At 35.6% G+C, this 20,058-nt stretch overlaps 1 protein-coding gene across 2 annotated transcripts in view; it reads right to left on the bottom strand.

The window, feature by feature from the left end:
• MCM8 (minichromosome maintenance 8 homologous recombination repair factor) overlaps positions 1-20,058 on the bottom strand; it is a 60,579-nt gene that overhangs the window by 37,104 nt on the left and 3,417 nt on the right. For both annotated transcript variants that reach the window (XM_036751687.1, XM_036751686.1), the window contains exons 2-8: positions 15,860-16,007; positions 15,538-15,621; positions 14,344-14,426; positions 14,048-14,197; positions 12,796-12,899; positions 11,840-12,038; positions 1,228-1,313 (exon numbers count right to left, since the gene is read on the bottom strand). In XM_036751687.1, the coding sequence (XP_036607582.1) occupies positions 1,228-1,313; positions 11,840-12,038; positions 12,796-12,899; positions 14,048-14,197; positions 14,344-14,426; positions 15,538-15,621; positions 15,860-16,004 (851 nt within the window). In that variant the 5' untranslated portion in view covers positions 16,005-16,007. The remainder of the gene's footprint in view (positions 1-1,227; positions 1,314-11,839; positions 12,039-12,795; positions 12,900-14,047; positions 14,198-14,343; positions 14,427-15,537; positions 15,622-15,859; positions 16,008-20,058) is intronic.

The raw sequence follows: 20,058 nt of genomic DNA, 5'->3' as shown, positions 1-20,058 counted from the left end.
TTTCTCTAATTATTTAGAATTGCCTTTATTTCTATAAAGAGTGTTTTATAGTTGTGTCCGCATAGTTCTTCTAAATGTCTTGGCAGGTAGATTCCCAGGTATTTTATACTTTCTGTAGTAAATTTTTAACGGAATTTTTTTTCTCCTTATGCTAGATTATATTAGTAAGATATAAAAATGCTGATGATTCATATGTCTTAATTTCATATTCTGCAACTTTGCAAAAGTTAATTGTATCAATAAATTCTTTTAGATGATTCTCTAGGATTCTCTAAATAATTATACCACCTGGAAAAAGTGATAATTTTGTTTCCTCTTCAGCTATGCTTATTCCCTTAATTTCTTTTCATTGCCTTATTACAATATTTGGCACCATAATGAACAGCAATGATAATAATGGATGTCCTTACTTTACTCCTGATTTGTTGGAAAGGTTTCTAGTTTATTGTTATTATAGATGATGCTGGCTAAAGGCTAAACAGATAATACTAATCACATAAAGACTTATTTCTGTTTTCTAAAATTTTTTTTTCTAAATAGGAATGAGTTTTTTATTTTGCCAAAAGCTTTTTCTGTATCTACTGATATATGATTTTTGTTGTTCTTGCTAATAAAAAGACTAATTATGTTTATAGTTCTAATAATGAAATATACCAGCATTCCTGGTTTAAATCCAATTTGGTCATAATGTATAATCTTCGTGATGTGTTGCTGTAACCTCCTTGCTAATATTTTATTTAAAATTTTTACATCAATTTTCGTTAGGGACATCAGTCTATTGTTTTTTTTCTCTGCTTTGCCTTTCCTTGGTTTAGGCATCAAGGATATAGTTGGGCAATTTATATTTTTGTAAATATTCAGATAGTTCACTTAGATTGTCAGTTTTGTTAGCACATAATTGGATGTATTAGTTCCTAATAATTTCATTTCTTCTTCATTGGTTGTGAATTCACCTTAAAAAAAATTTGGTACTAGTGATTATGCAGAGTTCCTTTGCAATACTTCCTCATGGCTTATCACCTAGTTTGATGAATAACTACAATAAGATACAATTTATCTTTCATCAAACCCCTCATTACCTAAAACCTGTGCATTGCATTTATTGATCAATATTTTTAATCCCTGTTGGCCTACATATAACAAATTTTATTCTATAGTATGATAATAATAACACACGCAAAGATCACCTTAACGTTTTCAAGAAACCTATAATCTACGGTTACTTACTTAATAGACTGCCAATCCACAGTAACTGTGAGAGGAGAACTTCGGAGGGCGGTGAATGTTTTCCCATGGCATACAGGCACAGGACACTGGAATAGAAATATATTCAAAGTCATATTTTGCTAGACTTAAATGAGTTCTTTAGAAATGTTAAATGCCTCATTTGTTAGAAATGAAAATGCCTCATTTAACTTATTTGATTAACAATTTGGCACCATGGTAGTATTACAATTTGACACAAGAATAGCTACAATGGTTTCCATACTTTATAAAATCTAAATGCTATCTAGGTGTCAAGCCCTCCATAATCTGCCTTAATGCTGCCTCATAGCCATTTTCCTTATTTTTAATCCCACAATCTTATTAAGCACCTACTAGATATAGAGTGCTCCTGAGGAGACATAAAATATAGTCAAATTACTTAACATATTAGGCAGGTCACCTTACTATTCCCTCTCACACAATACATCAATCCTACCTCTAAGACTGTCTTCTCAACCTGGAATGCCTTTCCTCTCTCTGTCTCCAACTATCTGTATATTCTACCCATCAAGCCTGACTTATCAAGTATAAATCCCACTTTCTTTATAATATAGACTATAGTTTCATACTACATAGAGTATTCTACATAGAGTATAAACCAGAGTTTTTTTAAATAGACCAGAGTATACTAGTCATGATAACTGTCACTAACATTTTGCTCTTGATTATTCTATTTAATTTATGCCTTACAATATATTGTTCCCAACTTATGAACAGGTTGTTTTTTAAAAGTTCATGAGTCAGTCTCTTTTATTACTTGGAATATACTTTCCAATAGAAACAATATTCTAAAAGGTAGTTAGATGCATAGGCTAGCTAGACAATGATACAGCTAACAATACTAATTTGAGTTCAAGGTCTTGGGAGTAGGGAATCATTCAGTCCATGGAAGAGGGTTAGCAGAAGAAATCCTTTATTCTAAGTCTAAAATTAGTCCTAGAAAAATTTTTGAACTAGGTTACATTTCGGTATTTTTGCTATCTTTCTATCCTTCATTTCTATACCTCTCTTCTGCCACTCTTCTTCACATGTGCTCCTACGTGGTCCTCACTACAAGTCTGTCACTATAGCAGTCCGGTATTCTAAAGTGCTCCAGAATCTAAAATAACTTAACACGCTTCCCTTTCTATCAAAGTTACCATTCCCTCAAATAACTATCTCAGCTAGAGCCTTGAACAGGGGCTCTTAACCTTATATTTAAATGACAAAGAAAGCCTTTGGCAGTCTGATGAAACCTGTGGAGCCCTTCTCAGATGTTTTTAAATAGATAAAATAAAACATGACTACAAAGGAAATCACTTATATTGCAATACAGTTATCAAAATATTAAAAAGCAAGTTCACAGACCCTAAGTTAAGAACACCTATCCTAGAAGAAAAACAAACTCATTGCTCCAATTCATACTTAATGGCTAACTGGTAAGAGCTGTAACTTGTGGAATTGAAAGTTATTAACTTGGTAACTATAACAACAATGCTGCTTGCAGCTACTGGGACTGTGTAAGATCAACAGCACCACCACACAGGAGGGCTGCCAGCACAGGTTCTTTGATCTGCTTTTCTAAGGAAAGCAACTTTAAGGGGTTAACAACCTTACTTTAATTAAACATACGTATACTATTCACCTAGTTCAGGGGGAAAAGCCAGCACCCTGAACTTCAGAGAGAATACAAACAGAAATTACAAGCAGAAATTATATAAACAGAGTAAATAACACAAACCAGTCTATCCATAGCAATACATACATAGTTACCACAGAGAGAGAGAGAGAGGCAATATCTGGCTACCCAGAGTCTCCACACCAACACAATGAGTGTACCCCCAAAAGCAATACCCCAACCTCAGAGCTCATATACCCTGTTCAGGGCCCTGAGAGCTCAGAGCCTACTTAGCAAAAGGGGTGTGGGAAAGATCTTTAATCACTAGCACCACATCATATATATTGTTTCCAATCAATGACTTTTTTTCTTTTCTTTTTTGGAGGGGGAAGGCAGGCAATTGGGGTTAAATGACTTGCCCAAGGTCACACAGCTAGTAAGTGTATCAAGTGTCTGAGGAGAAATCAATGACTCTTGATTCAAACAAAGACAAGAGTCAACCTATTTGCCTCAGTGCTGAGAAGCACTCCAAAACAAAAGACAACAAAAGGCCCCACTTTACTTGCCATTATATTTGAAAGGGAAGACTCAACAAAGGTACTTGATTACCTTAGTGCTGAGAAGCACTCCAAAACAAAAGACAAAAGGCCCAATTCAAAGGCAAGACTCATTAAAGGCACTTGATTGCCTTAGCATTCCAAAAGAGAAAAGAGTTAAAAAAAACACAAACTCCCAATCTGCTTAACATTATGGTAACAAATGTGAAAGGAAAATCTTTAGGCACTATGGAAAAAGATATTTTGGAGGCAGGTAGGCAAAGGCAGGCCAGTTCTACCTAAGATTTGCTCCAATAAATTTCTCTTATTTTTCAAAGATTTTTCCCTTCCTCCACTTCTGAAGCTATAGATTCTCACTTTAGATTGTGAAATGATAGTTGACATGGCAGCTGCAGAAATGGGAAGGGCAGGTAAAGGGTATCCATTTCTGTGTGTGTATATTTGTGTTTACGTGTGCACACATACATACATACACACATATTTCTCAAAATGACTGCGTGTATACTGTGTTATAGCTATATTATTTTTTCCCAGGGTCATACAGGGTGTGTGACCCTGGGCAAATTACTTACCTTCTCAAGGTTTATGTCGGCCTCTTAGACTACAAATTGCAGAGACTTTGTAGAGGTAGAAAGAATTCCTCACCTGGCTATCCCATATACCAATGAGGTCACAAATCCAGCCCCTATTTTATATGTGTGTGTGTGTGTAGTGTGTGTGTGTGTGTGTGTGTGTATGTATACATACATACATATATATATATATGTATGTATGTATACATACACACACACACACACACACGGGGAGGAGAAGAGAGAAATATGAACATCTCAATATCGGCATGACCAAAACAGGCCTTATGATCTTTCCCTCTAAACCTACTCTCCTAAATTCCTTATTTGTTTTAGAAGCACAGTCAACAATATACACAACCTAGAAGTCATACAACTTTTCACTAGTACTCACTCCCCTAGATTCAATTAGTTGAACAAATCTCATTGATTCAACCTCTTCAACATCTTTTTATCCATTCTCTTTTCTCTAATGATATCACAACCACACTTCTAGACACTCATTATCTCTTACCTGGTCAATTTCAATAGCCTCCTAATTGCTCTCCCTTCCAAACAGTTGTCAGACTAATATTCTTAAACAATAGGTCTCTAATGTCACTCCTATAGTCAAGAAACTTCAGTGGCTCCCTAATTACTGCAGGAAAAATATAAATTCCTCTGTTTGGTATTTAAAGTCCTTCATAGGACTTTAAATTCTTTCCAGGTTGACTACATATTAGTCTGCCTCACAGCTGCTATTTTCCAGCCACACTGGTATAATGCCAAGCAGGGGAGGACTTTTTTTGTTGTTTTCTCTTTTAGAATTCTATAAAGTAATCAAGTGCCTTTGATTAAGTCTTGCTAGGAGTGAAGCCCCAGGTCCACACCCTTTTGCTGATTATGTGTGAAGCCCTCAGGACCTAAGAAGGATCTATAAACTCAAGAGGTTGGCTTCTTGTTTCGGGCTCTCACTCACCGGAAGACTATTGTGTGATTTGACCACAGGAGACTCTGGCTAGCCACTGGAGCCCCATGACTTTGAAAACCCAGATGTTGGTGACTCTCTCTGGTAACTATGTAATTCTTTGGTCAGGCAGCTAGAGGCCTATCTGTTGATAACTGTGTTTGCTCTGTTCATATTTTCTATTTGTAATTTCTGTTCGTATTGGCCAGGGTACTGGCTCTTCCCCCTGAACTAAGTTAATGGTATGCGTATGTTTGATTAAAGTGCGACTGTTAACCCCTTTAAAGTTGCTTTCCTTAGAAAAGCAGATCAAAGAACTTGAGCTGGCAGCTCTTCTGTGTGTTGGTGTTGTTGGTCTTACACCCCCATAACGGCCACTAGCAACATTGTTGTTACAACTAGCTTACTTACTAGTCCCAGAGCACAACATTCTACCTTCTGCTTTTGTGCTTTTTTCAGTCTGACCCTGTATCTGAAATGTCCCCTCTCCTCACCTCTACCTCTTGAAGAACCTAGCTTGGCATGTGGGCCACGTACCTTAAGATGCCTTTCCTGATATCCCCAGTTGTTAGTGTCTTCCCCATATATTTGTTTATTTTATAAATACCTCATATTTATCTGTGAATATGTTATGCCTCCATGGTATAGCTAGGCAGTGCAATGGATAGAGCGCAGGGCCTGGATTCAGGAAGACTCATCTTCCTGAGTTCAGATGTGGCCTTAAGACACTTACTAGCAATGTGACCCTGGGCAAGTCATTTAACCCTGTTTGCCTCAGTTTCCTCATCTATAAAATAACCTAGAGATGGAAATAGGAAACCACTCTGGTATCTTTGTCAAGAAAACCCCAAATGAGGTCATGAAAAGTTGGACATGACTGAAAAATGACTTAACTGTGTCTCCATGGCAGTGTGCAGTCTCACTGAAGGCAAGAACTTTCACCTACATATTTGTAACCCTTGTACTTAAACAGTTGCTGACACACAGTGATGGTGCTTAGTAAATTACCATTGACTGATTAAATAACATCATAAGCACAGAATCTGAGCACTGGCTGAGACTCATGGGAAAAGCTAAAGAACAAAATGGGTTTTTATAACCTTAATAATCCTATTATATCTCTTATATCTGGGATTTTTGTTTATTTTTTCTTTTCCTGTTGCTATTTTCTCAAAAAATCATGTATGCAAAGTGCCTGATAATAAATGACATTACTTTGCCTGTTCTACTGTCTTGTTACATGTTAATCATATAGAACTATTATTTATTACTTTATAGACTATATGTTTAGTATTAAGTTTAGCATTTGTTGTTTCAGTCATTTCCGACTCTTTGTGACCCCATTTGGGGTTATGAAAATATTGAAAAAACAAATTTAGCATTACTGTTTACTAAATAAAAACTTTTGTTATCACCTTTTTCAAGAAATGAAGTCTGATCTGTTTATTAAGTATTTTGGTGTTTTTGAACTGGAAACTAATAGGAATATCTTGATTTTGGACTCCAGAGAATAAACATAAGAACATTTTAAGAATATTGGAAAAGAAATGTCAAAGAATTGAAAGATTCCAGTAAGATCAGACTTGGGAAGGGGTTCCACTTAGTCAGCATGGGAATATTTTTTAATATTTAATAATTTAATCTAGTGGATCAAAAATACCAGACATAGTGGCAGTAGAAAACAATGCAAAGGGCAATGATTTACATACCCCCTTCTAAGGAATTCATCAAGAAAATAAATGTCCTACTAAGAAAATCTGGTATGACAATTCCTGAGTCTGAAAGATATGATTCACTTGTGAAATGGGGAGAAGCAAGATCTTCTATGGTAGATAGTGGGCAAAGCAAAGGCTTGGCCACAAAAGTATCACCCAAAGGAGAGACTGAGTATAGGTCTATCCTTGTAATAAAGAATTCCCAACAGGGTGAACCAATCCCAGTTGACTTTAGCACAGGAGTTCTTAGGGTTTTTTGCATCATGGATCTCGGTTAGCAGTCCAATGAAACCTATGGAACTCTCTTAGAATCATATTTTCAAATGTACAAAATAAAATACATAGGATTAAAAAGAAAATAAATTATACTGAAATAAAGTTATGAAAACACTGAAAAAAAGTTCATTGACTCGTGGTTAAGAATCTCTGCTCTAGGGGCAGCTAGCTGAAGCAGTGAGTAGAACACCAGCCCTGGAGTCAGGAGGACCTGAGTTCAAATCCGACCTCAGACACGACACAAGTACTAGCTGTGAGACCTTGGGCAAGTCACTTAACCCCAACTGCCCTGCCAAAAACCGACAGAAAAACAAAACAAAACAAAAAAAAAAGGAATCTCTGTTCTAGAGCATTCTCTTATGTATGGACTAAAGAAGTAATCAATAAGCATCTATTAAGTACCTACTGTGTGCTAGCTAGCCACTATACTAAGCACTAGGGATACAAAAAGAAGCAAAACAGTCCCTGCCCTCAAGGAGCTTATACTGTAAGCACACCAAAGATCATACTACTAATATAGACTTGAGACAAAAATTTATAAAGAATCTGCAAAGATAGAATAGACAAAATCTAATTGTGAAAATAAAAGACTATTAAAACAAAGGTTATAACCATCAGATACAAGACCACCACCAGTGCACTACAAGCAAAGAAGCAAAAGTATATTTTGTTTACAGCTACGGACACATGAGTGATGGATGCACCCAAAAAGGAATGCAAAGTTCATGTGCAAGAGACTGAATTCCAAATAGACAAAACAGCAAGAATGGCCCTAACAATTTGTACAAGAATACAACCATCAAGACACAACCACAGAAACAGAAATATCTTGTGTTACTCTTATACTAGATGGTCATAAACACGTCGCTTGCACTTCAGAAGACAATTTTCATTTGGTTGGGAGGAAGCTGATGTCCAAGTAAGCAGGATTTCTAAGATTATAAGTGATGGCGTGGGAAAAATGGGCAGATAACGAACTAAAGGACTTTTAGGTACTCTCAAAGAAAAGACCAGAACTAAACAGAAAATTTGACTTATAAGAATCAGGAGAAACATAAGAAGGTAAACATAAAAGACTAATTATAAGGAACTTAATAAGGTTAAACTCTTTACTTCTCATATGAGAAAATGAGATTTGTAATTCCTAAGAATGTTATCATTACTAGAGTAGTTCAAAAGAGTATACATAGATAGAAGGCTTGAGGTTGAGTTGATTATGATGGGATGAGCCTAAAAAAGAAAACTGGGTAGGGAGAGTTAAAAGGGGATAAATTATCTCATACAAAAGAGGTGTAAATGGAGGGAAGAACTGTTACAGTGGAGGGGAGGATATGGTGTTGGACAGGAACCCCATTCTCATCAGAACTGGATGAAAGAAGGAATAGCATACATATTTAGTAGAGGATAAAAGTCTTCTTAACTTATACAGAAATAGGAGAGGGCAAGGAAATAGGATAAGGGAGAAACTTTAGAAGGGTGCGCAGGCTAGGGAGGAAATAGAAATAAAATAGATTTCTGAGGAGAGGTAGGGTAAAACAAGAGAGAAAAGAATAAATGTGAGGAAAAATAGGATGAAGGGAAATACACAACTAGTAATTGAAACTTTGAAAGTGAGTAGGATGAACTCGCCCATAAAAACAGAAACAGATATAATGGATCAAAAGACAGAACTCACCAATATGTTGTTTACAAGAAACACATCTAAAAAGGAGAGACACACATAAAGTAAAAATAAAGGCTGGAGAAAAATTTATTATGCTTCAGCTGATATAAAAAAAGCAAAGGTAGCAATCATTATCTCAGACAAAGTTAAAGCTAAAATAGATTTAATTAAAAGAGGTAAGAGGAAAACTACATAATGTTAAAAGGGACCATAGATGAGTATTAATACTAAACATGTATACACCAAATGCTATAGCATCCAAATTTTTAAAGGAAAAGGTAAAGGAAATACAGGTGGAAATAGATAGCAGAACTATAATAATGGGGGATTTCAACCTTCCCCCGCTCAGAATTAGGTAAATCTAAGCAAAAAATAAATAAGAAAGAAGTTAGGGAAATTAATAAAATCTTAGATAAGCTGGACATGATAGACATCTAGAAAGAACTGAATGAGAATAAAAAGGAAGATACTTTTTTCTAAGCTAACATGGCACCTTTACAGAAACTGATCTTTTAATTTGGCCATAAATAGCTAAATGGAGAAAAAGCATAAATATTAAATGCATCTTTTTAAGATCATAATGCAATAAAAGTTACATTTAATAAGGGACCATAAAAACAGGGATTAAAAAATAATGGGACACTAAATAACTTAATCTTAAGGAATGAGTGGATTAAAGAACAGGTCATAGAAACAATAAATAATTTTATTAAAGAAGAATGATAATAATGAGAAAACATATTAAAACTTATGGGATGCTGCAAAAACAATAATCAGAGGAAAATATATAACTCTAAATGTTTATATTAATAAAAGAGCAGATCAATGAATTGGGTGGGCAATTTAAAAGAAAAAAACTAGAAAAAGAACAAATTAAAAATGCTCAATTAAATACCAAATCGGAAATCCTGAAAATCAAAGGTGAGATTAAGAAAAGTGAATGTAAGAAAACCATTGAATTAATAAATAAAATTGGGAATTAGTCTTATGAAAAAATGAATTAAAATAGGTAAACCATTGGTTAATGAGTTTTTAAAAAGAGAAGAAAATCAAATCACTATTATCAAAAATGAAATGAAGATGAAATCAAAGCGATCATTAGGAGTTATTTAGCCCAATTAAATGCCAATAAATTTAATAATTTAAGTGAAATGGAAGAATACTTAACAAAAACATAAACTGCCCAGATTAACAGTAGAGGAAATAAAATATCTAAATAAACCTGTTTCAGAAAAATAAATTGAACAAGTCATAAATGAGCTTCCTAAGAAAATAGCATCAGCACCAGACAGATTTACAAATGAATTCTATCATACATTTAAAGATCAGCTAGTTCCAAAATTAAATTAATTATTTGGAATAATAGGCAAAAAAGGAGTTCTACCAAACTCCTTTTATGAAACAAATATGGTGCTGATACCTAAACCAGGAAGAGCAAAAACAGAGAAAAGTACAGACCAATTTCACTAACAAATATTAATGCAAAAATCCTAAATAAAATATTAGCTAGGAGATTACAACAATATATCACAAAGATTTTGCATTATGACTGAGTGCGATTTATACCAGGATTGCAAGAATGGTTCAAATAAGTAAAACTATTAACATAATTGATTATACCAATAACAAAAGTTTAAAAAAATCACATGATTATATCAATAGATGCAGAAAAAGAGTTTGATAAAATACAACACCCATTTCTATTAAAAACACTTGGAAGCATAGGTATAAATTGATTTTTCCTTAAAATGATAAGAAGTATCTACACAAAAACATCAGTAAACATTATCTGTAATAAGGATTAGCTAGAAGCCTTCCCAATGACGTCAGAAGTGAAACAAGGGTTCTTATTATCACCATAATTATTCAACATTGTATTAGAAATGCTAGCAATAACAATAAGAGAAGAAAAGGAAATTGAAGGAATCAGAATGGGTAATAAAACTACCTCTTTTTGCAAACAATAAGATAGCATACTTGGAAAATCCTAGCAATTCAACAAAAAGCTAGTTGAAACAATTAATAATTTTAGTAAAGTAGCAGGATATAAAATAAACCCACATCAATCATCACCAAAGTCTTGCAAGAAGAAATAGTAAGATATAATTCATTAAAAATACCCACAGACAATATAAAATACTTAGGAGCATACCTGCCAAGACAAACCCAGGAGTTATAAGAACATAACTATAAAATAGTTTTTATATAAAGTCAGGTTTAAATAACTGGAGAAATATTAATTGCCCATGCGCCAATATAATAAAAATGACAATTTTACCTACATTAATATATTTACTCAACACCATTCCAATTAAGTTACCAAAAAGTTATTTTATTGAGCTAGACAAAATAATAACAAAATTAATTTGGAAGAACAAAAGGTCAAGAATATCAAAGGAATGGGAAAAAAAGTAAAGGAAGGAGGTCCAGCAGTGTCCAATCTTAAACTCTATCATAAGGCAATAATTATCAAACTTATCTGGTACTAAGGAACAGAATGGTGGATCAGTGGAATAAAGTAGATATATCATACATAGTAGCAAATGATTATAGTAACCTTGTGTTTGATAAATGTAAAGATTTAAACTTTTGGGATAAAAATTCAGTTTTTGGTAAAAATTACTGGGAAAACTGGAAAGCAGTCTGGGAGAAATTAGGTATAGACAAACATCTTACACCATTTGCCAAGATAAGGTCAAAATGGATACATGACCTAGACATAAAGGGAGATAAAGTAAGTAAATTAGAAGAACATGGAACACATTATCTATCAGATTTATGGACAGGAGAATTTATAGATTAGAGAGACAGAGCATTGTGAGATGTCAAATGGATGATTTTGATTACATTAAGTTAAAAAGGTTCTGTACAAATAAAACCAATGTACCCAAGATTAGAAGGAAAGCAGAAAATTGGGGAAAATTTTATAGACAGTTTCTTGGATAAAGGCCTCTTATCTCAAATATATAGAGAACTTTGCCAAATGTGTAAGAATATGAGTCACTCTCCAATTGGTAAATAGTCACAGGATATGAATGGGCCGTATCTTTCCTAAGAAAACCGCAAATGAGGTCATAAAGAGTCAGACACAACTGAAACAAATGAATGACAACAACAAAAAAGAGATTCTGAGAAACAGAAGGAGGTGGGACACATAATAAACTCACTATATTCATGGCTATATTTAGTACTCTTTATTCTCTAAGGGTTAAAAAAAAGTTCTTTGACAATGAGGACTGGAAATTACCTTTGTGGGAAGACTGTATTTTCCATCTGGAAAAGAAAAACTTTGTATTTCTCCACACGCAGCACACAAAAAAGCCATCTTGGTGCAAAGAGGTTTTATGTTACTGACTCGAACAACTGTTCCTCGTAAAGCAATATATTTCCCATAGCAATTGGCTCGGACATTTTTCAGCTGAGTTAGGGAGTCATAGTTGTATACCCTAAAATAATGGAAACACAGTATAAGAGATTTATAAAGAAAAATATAAAAATAGAATGTAGGTGCCTTTACTTCTATGTATACTTTTTAGGTGCTACTACTGAATTATCAAACTATATATGAAATCACAGAGTGAAGACATCATTAAAGATACAGGGATTTTTTTCTTCTCCCTTCCTTCACCCTTAAGAAGTTCTTTGACAAAAAAAATTTCCACAAGTAGGACTATATGATGATAAATAAATGAGGAACCTAGAAGGTGCTCTGTAATGACACCCAATTCAATAACTTTCAATGCTTCTTAAAAAAACAACACTGAAAATTTCATCTATAAATTCTAGGCAAAGCTGATATGCCATCCATACCTACTTCCTTTCAATCCAGATGGCTATTATATCTGTGTTTAATAATAAGTTTTTAAAAACTAATAAGGTTGAATTCATTCTTTCATGTCTCATAACTTGGATAAAATATAACAAATATTGGTCACAAGGAGACTTAATAACTTAATAGTACACTATAGCCATAACTAACAAATCTAGGTAGCAATGTTATTATCAGTAACTATTCAGTGTGTGAACATTCAAAAATGACAATTTTTATACTTTTCTTTTAAGACTTAGAAAATTGGCTCACCTCAACAAAGTAGAATCAAATGCATATCCTTTCTACGTTAGATTCTTTTAAATAAAAACTTTCTTAAATAGTTTTCAATATCCTTATTCTAAGAAATTTTATAATACAAATTCGTTCTTTACCTTGCAATGATATGTGGCACATTTACGATTGTTTCTCCTTCACTTGATAATCCCTCTTGGGCCTGTAATTCAGCTGCATGTCTCTCTAAATCTTTTGTTAATATCTAGATAGGTAAAATAGAGAGACTTCCTTATATACTGTTTTATATAGCAATTAATTTTACATATATTTCCAGAAGCATTTTAGCTAATTCTAATGGTTCTCTGCTTAGCACTATCATCTACGAAAGATTACTCTGCAATTTGCTATGCTTTTGCCCTGACAAATGACTGCGATTCGGCCGGACTCACTGCCTCAAGACTGGGTTTTCAAACTCGGTTTGGTATCTCTGGTTCCATTATGACCTGGCTACCAAGTGTCCCAGGTTAAAATAGTCAATAAGGAGGCCTCATGTCACTATTTCCTGGCTTGGTTCTACTAAAGAATGCTCTAGCATCTAAAGAAAATTTCAGAAAGGCAATGTTGCATAATGTTAAAGGATTGGGAGACCTGGGTTCAAGTCCTAACTCTGTCACATAGTAGTTGTGGAATCATAGGTAAATTAACTTAACCTTTTAGCGTGCCAAACAATTCTCTAAGATAACACGTTATAAACTAGTTGCTGATCTGAATTGGTGAAGAGAATTTCCACACCAACGAAACTATAGGTCTGGGGAAAAAATTAATTAGACAAACACAAATCTCAAAGTAAAACAAATTAAGAATCTCCACACAAATGATAGAATAATTCAACAGAGCAGCATTATTTAAGATAACACATGCGTTCAACAATACAGCCCAATTTATTTTCTCCCAAGAGGAATCATAAAAAAAAAAAATCAAAAAGACTAGGCTTAAAATCTTAAGATCTAAAGAAAGGTCTGAGTTCCAGGTCTGCAATTTAATCGCCAAGTGACGCTGGGCAAATGACACTGCCCCTGTGAGATGCAGTTTTCCTCTCTGAAAATGGTATGAATACTTATACCATCCACTCCATAGGACTGTACTAGCTATCCATGAGGAAAGTTCAATATAAATGTTAACTATTATTATTCACATCATTAAATTACAGTATCTAAACCATAAGATGTGGTGTGTATGCCAGTGCATCTTGTCTTAGACTGCGGGCTCATAAGCCTATGAATATTGCTAGTCCTAGTCATGAGAGATGTTTTTGTTAGTGAAGGGTAATAGAACAATATTTCTGAAAGGACTATCCTGAGGAATCTGCTTTCTTTCAAAATCTGACAAAGCCTCTGGTATAATTTTTACCTGATGAATTGCCAGACCCATGCAGGCCAATGTTTTTTCAGGCATATCTCTCAATTCAGTTGCTATGTTTGGTATCAAGTTAGTCAATATATCATCTTGCGTCAATTCTTTATAATCCACCAAAATACTCCCTTTTCTTTCTATTTCATCCTAGAACATAAAGACATAAGGTCGTATTTTCACCATGCAGGCAATATTTCATATCTGAATTTTTTAAAAAGTATTTTCATTAAGTACTTTGAAAATATATATTACTCACACATTAAGATAAGAATTTTGTTATATGGGATTCTTACCTTATCATACAACTCGATGTGCTTTGTGAAAAAATTTTCAAACGCTTGAATCTTCTGAACAAAAGGAGAGCTATCACTGTAAACTAAGTCAACATATGCTGTTAAGTATCAAAAGAATTATGTATATACATATGTATGTATATGTGTAAGTATATTTATAAACATACACACACATTCTACCCTGATGCACAACAACATTACGGAGGTCTCATGGTCTAGGAGGACTATCAGAGGACTGGAGATTAGGAGATGCGTTCTATATCCTCCCCCAGTTAATAACCTTGGGAAAGTCACTTAACTTCTATGAGACCTCAGTTTTCTTATCTGTAAAATAAGACCTGGACTAGATGATCTAAGGTTGTCCCTTCTATGCAAAAGCTTAAGTGACATTCCCAGCTATGAAAAGAATATTAAACTAGATGATAAATTGAATGTCCACGTAGCCAAGGGCCACCTGAGTGTCTGACCTCACCCTGATCAGCAATGGAAGCTTTGAGTTACTATTTCTGAACTGAGTTGGTTCAGCCATCCTCAGGCAGCATGATGGTTCTCAGCTTCCAAGACTGGGATTCAACATATTGGTGATGGACTGAGAATGGATACCTGACTTACTTTGCTCACTACAACTTGGAGGTAAAAGATCCACCAGCTTCAGCCAGGAGTTGGGATTATAGGAGTATACCACAATACCTGACTCAGTTTAAACTATAACTAAATCCCATCTAGATAGGTTCACAGATTTAAAGTTGGAAAATATCTCAGCAGCCATCTCATCTGGCCTTTTTATTTAAAAGAAAACCAAGGCTCAGAGAGATGGAGTAGTTTGGCCAACATCACATAAAATGAAGTGGCAGAATGAGGATTTATAGGACACAGACTCAAAGCAAGAAGGGCCTGATGAAGGCCATCATGTCCGGCCCCCTCATTTTACAGATGAAGAGAATGAGACACAAAAAGGTTGAGTGATTTGCTCAATATCACTGAAGCAAACTAAATCTCTGAGGAAGGTTTTAAACTGCAGTCTTCCTGCCTCCCTCTACGTCCAGTGCTTATGCACAAAGCCAAGTAACCTTCTCCAAACACAGAACCTTTCCACCATGCCCTGTTGCAGAATACAAATTTTGTTGCGTATTTGTTGCATATCCAGAAAGTTGCCAGGAAAATGTCATTTATTCTCTTTACTCTTAACTTTACCTTCAGAGAAATAAAATTTCCAGCCTTTATATGGTATAAACTGGTCTAGAGTTGATTGCCGTGGCCAAAGTTCTGGGTTTTGTACTGAAAGATATAATAGGTTATGATCAAACATTTCCCAAACTTCTTCAAAATGACTGTTAAACAATTAAATATGTTTTCAAAGGAATGATATAAAAAAAATCTCCAAGGTAAGAGTCTCAAAAACCTCTTTGGATTTTAATTATCACACCCCATAATGTATACCATCAACTGTCATGCAGCAAGGAGCTTCAGTTCTTCCTCAGGCAATAAATACCTAAAAATAAGGTGTCATACTTACGTGAAACATGTTTCTCTATAGTTTTCTTCCCATCATTTCTTTGTTCTTTTCCTCTCCCTTTACCAGAACCCCAACCACCTCTTCCTCTTCTCCAGCTCTGAAATCCTCCTCGTGCAAATCCTCTGCCTCTAAAATTGGTACTCATGACCTACTGAGAGAAATTTAAAAGGATTTAGCCAATGCCATAGGGATGATACCTGAAAATGTGTAACATATTTGAAATAATGGAATAGATAACAATCTATTAGTAATCGTACTTATCATATCTATACAGAGGACTCACAGATCTTTTTATCTAGCCCTACCTTCTCTCCTGACTTCCAGTATCACATCTCCAGTCTTCCCATCTCTGGGGAAGAAAATAAGCATTTACATATTGCCTATAGCCAGTCACTCTGCAAGTGATTTACAAATATTATCTCATTTTCAACTGGACATTTCAAACTAGATGGGTTATAGGTATCTTAAATTCAACATGCTCAATATACCATTATCTTTCCCTGACAAAACCTCTCCTCTTCCTAACTTCACTATTACTTTCGAGGGCAACCACCATTCTGTCATCCAGGCTTGCATTCTAGGTGTCATCCTTGACCCCTTACTTTCATTCACCTCTCATATCCAATCGGTTGCCAAATTCTGGCAATTCCACATCTCCAATGTCTTTTGTATATGATCCCTTCTCTCCTTTGACATCACCTCATATTTGCACTATTACAACTACCTCCTTATCAAATCTTTCCCTATTTTAGTCCATCCTCTATTCAGCTGTCAAATTGTTATTACTGGGGTTTTTTTTTGGTGAGGCAATTGGGGTTAAGTGACTTGCCCAGGGTCACACAGCTAGTAAGTGTCAACTATCTGAGACCACATTTGAACTCAGGTCCTCCTGAATCCAGGGCTGGTGCTCTATCCACTGTGCCACCTAGCTGCTCCCAAATTGTTATTCTTAAAGCATGAGTCTGATCATATTACCTTCCTATTCAATAACCCCAATGGCTTCCTGTTACCTCCAGGATCAAATATAAAATCCTGCTTGCCTTTTAAAGGTCTTAACAACCTGACCCCTTTCTCCTTTTCCAGTCCTCTTGTATCTTACTTCCATCCATGATCTATGATCCAGTGACTCTGGCCTCCTTGCTGTTCCTCTCACATGACACTCCATCTTTAGACCTTATTTGTACATCTGTTTGCATGCTGTTTCTCCTATCAGACTGTGAGCTCCTTGGGAGCAGGAACTGTTTTTGTCTTTCTTTTTATCCCCAGCATTTAATATAGAGTCTAGCATACAGTAAATGTTTGATAAATGTTTGTTGACCTGACTTGGTATGATACTAGTGAATTTTTTTTTGTGGGGGGAATATACAAGATTGTAGTTATAAGAAACAGGTCTCTAATATGAAGTCACTTAGGCTAAATGGTCCTAATAACCATTAAAAAATGTAACCAATAACTAACAGCCCATACTTTTCTGCTATCCTGATTCATTCTGAATTCCTGATTGGATGAGGCTCTCGTCCAACTGCAGCAGATGTGCACTGACATCCACTCTTGAAGTACCTGATAACCACCTCAAATCCTCAGTTAATTTCTGGTCCCTATTAGGACACTCCTCTACTCCAGCAAGGGGGAGACTCTTTCCCAGCACATCTTAGTCCAATTAAGAATGCCCCCTCTCATATCTGGTGCTGATTGTCTATCCCTAGAGAGTCCATCTTTAAACTATAAAGACTTTCCCATTCGCAAACCTCCCTGAGATCTTGCCACTCCTTCACGAGTGACCCCAGACTTATATGGCCAAAGCTCTGTGGGGTGTGTGTGTTGCTTTTGTTTTTTGCTTTTTTGCCTGTTTATTGTGCTGCATAGTAATAAAGCTCATGCTTGCATTAGCTTTCTGAGTGCCAGTCTTCTGTAAATCCTCAAACCTAGATCCCTGTTCTAATCTGAACTGTGAAGCCAAACACTGCACCTGATATAGTGGAAAATGTACAAAATAAATAACAGTCCAAGACTCAGTTTCCTGGTAAATGAGGATGATAATGCTTGAATTACCTACTTCATGGCTTTTTTTTCCTGAGGAAAGCACTAGTTTAACCTTAAGGCACTATATAAATATGAACTACTAGTATTATACATTGTTTTTAGCATAGTAAAACATTGTTTCACACTGTCTATAGATTTTCCTAGAACACGTATACTGAGATTACTCTTATTGAAAAATGAGAAGGGAACTGACAGGTTTTTGCAGATTTCTCTATGGCAGACAAAGGCATCAGTATCACACAACTGGCTAATATCCCTTAATTTTTGATTGTAAAAAAGCATTTGTCTTGATGGGATAAAACAAGATGTTGCCCATGCATTTCTTAAAATTATAAAATATTTTTTCACTTATCTTACCATCCTCTCAAGCTATAATTCTGTGCCTCTCTTCTCTTTTGAAGCCCAAATTCCTAGAAAAGACTGTTTGTATTAATTGCTTCCACTTTCAATCATCCAGTCACTTCTCAGCCCCTTGCAATCTAGCATCTGTCCCTACCATTCAACTTAAAATGTTCTCCCCAAGGTCATCAATGATTTCTTTTTTGCCAAATCCAATAGCTTTTTCTCAGTCCTTATCCTTCTTGGTGTGGCTGTAGCATCTAACACTGTAGAAGGTTGACCACCTCCTCATTCTCAATAATTTCTCCTTCTTGGATTTTCATGATACTGCTCTATAGTAGTTTATCTCCTATCTGTTGGACCAATCCTATTCTGTCTCTTTGTAGGATCATTACCCAGGTCCTACCTCCTATGGCTGGATGTAACCCAGGGCTTTGTCCTGGACTCTGTCCTTCTCTCTCTCTACATTTTGTCTCAGTGATTTCACCTACTCCCATAGATTCAACCATTTGTTCTAAGCAGGGAACTCCCAAATCTACATATCTGGCCCTCGTCTTCCTCCTGAGCTTTAGGCCTGCACCTCCAACTGACTGCTTGACATTTCTATCTGATAGCTCATAAAAAATCTAACTCAACATGCCCCCCCAAATAGCTTCATTATCTCTGACCTCTCAGAATTCCTGTTGAGGGTACATCCATTCTTCCAGAAAGATATATTCACAATGTAAACTCTATCCTCAATTATTCACTTGTTCATTCCCCCATATCCAATCAGCTGCTAAGAATTGTTAATGACACCTCAATATCTTTCACATACATCTTCTCTTATTTATACCACAACCACTAGGCTCTCATCACCCCTGCATCCAAGCTGTAACCCACTTTCCCCACAGCTGGCAAACTGGAACACCTTTGTCTAATAGCATGATTTCAATTCTTGCTTTTTTGGATTCACCTGATATATCTTTTATCATTTTTATCCTATATATGTCAGTCAGCAAGTATCTGTTGAGCATTTATTATATGCAAGGTACCTAAGACCTGGGGATATAAAGGCAAAACAGTCCCTGCACTCAAAAGCTCACACTCTAATGGGAAGACAACATGAACATGACTATGCATATTTTTGCTTTTTTAGATATATGACTTATAAGTAACAGACTGTAGTTTTAAGAAACTTTTGGTTAGTCTATATTTTAAGGTGTTATTTCCTTCAGTGTTTTGGGGGGTCTCCTTTAGCAGGTCGTTGACTTGTTTTCATGATTTTCTTGCATCACTCTCATTTCTCTTCCCAATTTTTCCTCTACTTCTCTTACTTGATTTTCCAAATCCTTTTTGAGCTCTTCCATGGCCTGAGACCAATTCATATTTTTCTTGGAGGCTTTTGATATAGGCTCTTTGACTTTGTTGACTGCTTCTGGCTGCATGTTTTGATCTTCTTTGTCACCAAAAAAAAAAGATTCTATAGTCTGAGCCCTTTTACGCTGCTTGCTCATGTTCCCAGACAACTACTTGACCCTTGAGCTTTTTGTCAGGGTATGACTGCTTTCAGAGTGGAGAGTGCTTTTTCCCAAGCTTCAGGGGCCCTGCGCTGCTGTTTTCTGAGCTACTTCTATTCTGAGGTGTTACGATAATCCTCTCCTGGCTTGTGCTCTGGTCTGTGAGTGCAACCCTCTTTTCTGCTGTGTAGCTACCACGAGGATTCCCTCTCTAGTCACCGCAAGCTCTGCCACACTGGTACTCCTCCTCCCCCAAGAACCGCCAACCAGGACAACAACCCAGATCCAAGCAGGACAAAGCAAGAGAACCCTGCCTGT

Source organism: Trichosurus vulpecula, chromosome 3 (assembly GCF_011100635.1).
Source record: "Trichosurus vulpecula isolate mTriVul1 chromosome 3, mTriVul1.pri, whole genome shotgun sequence".
NCBI lineage: Eukaryota > Metazoa > Chordata > Mammalia > Diprotodontia > Phalangeridae > Trichosurus > Trichosurus vulpecula.
This window is presented reverse-complemented; position numbering and strand designations above follow the sequence as displayed.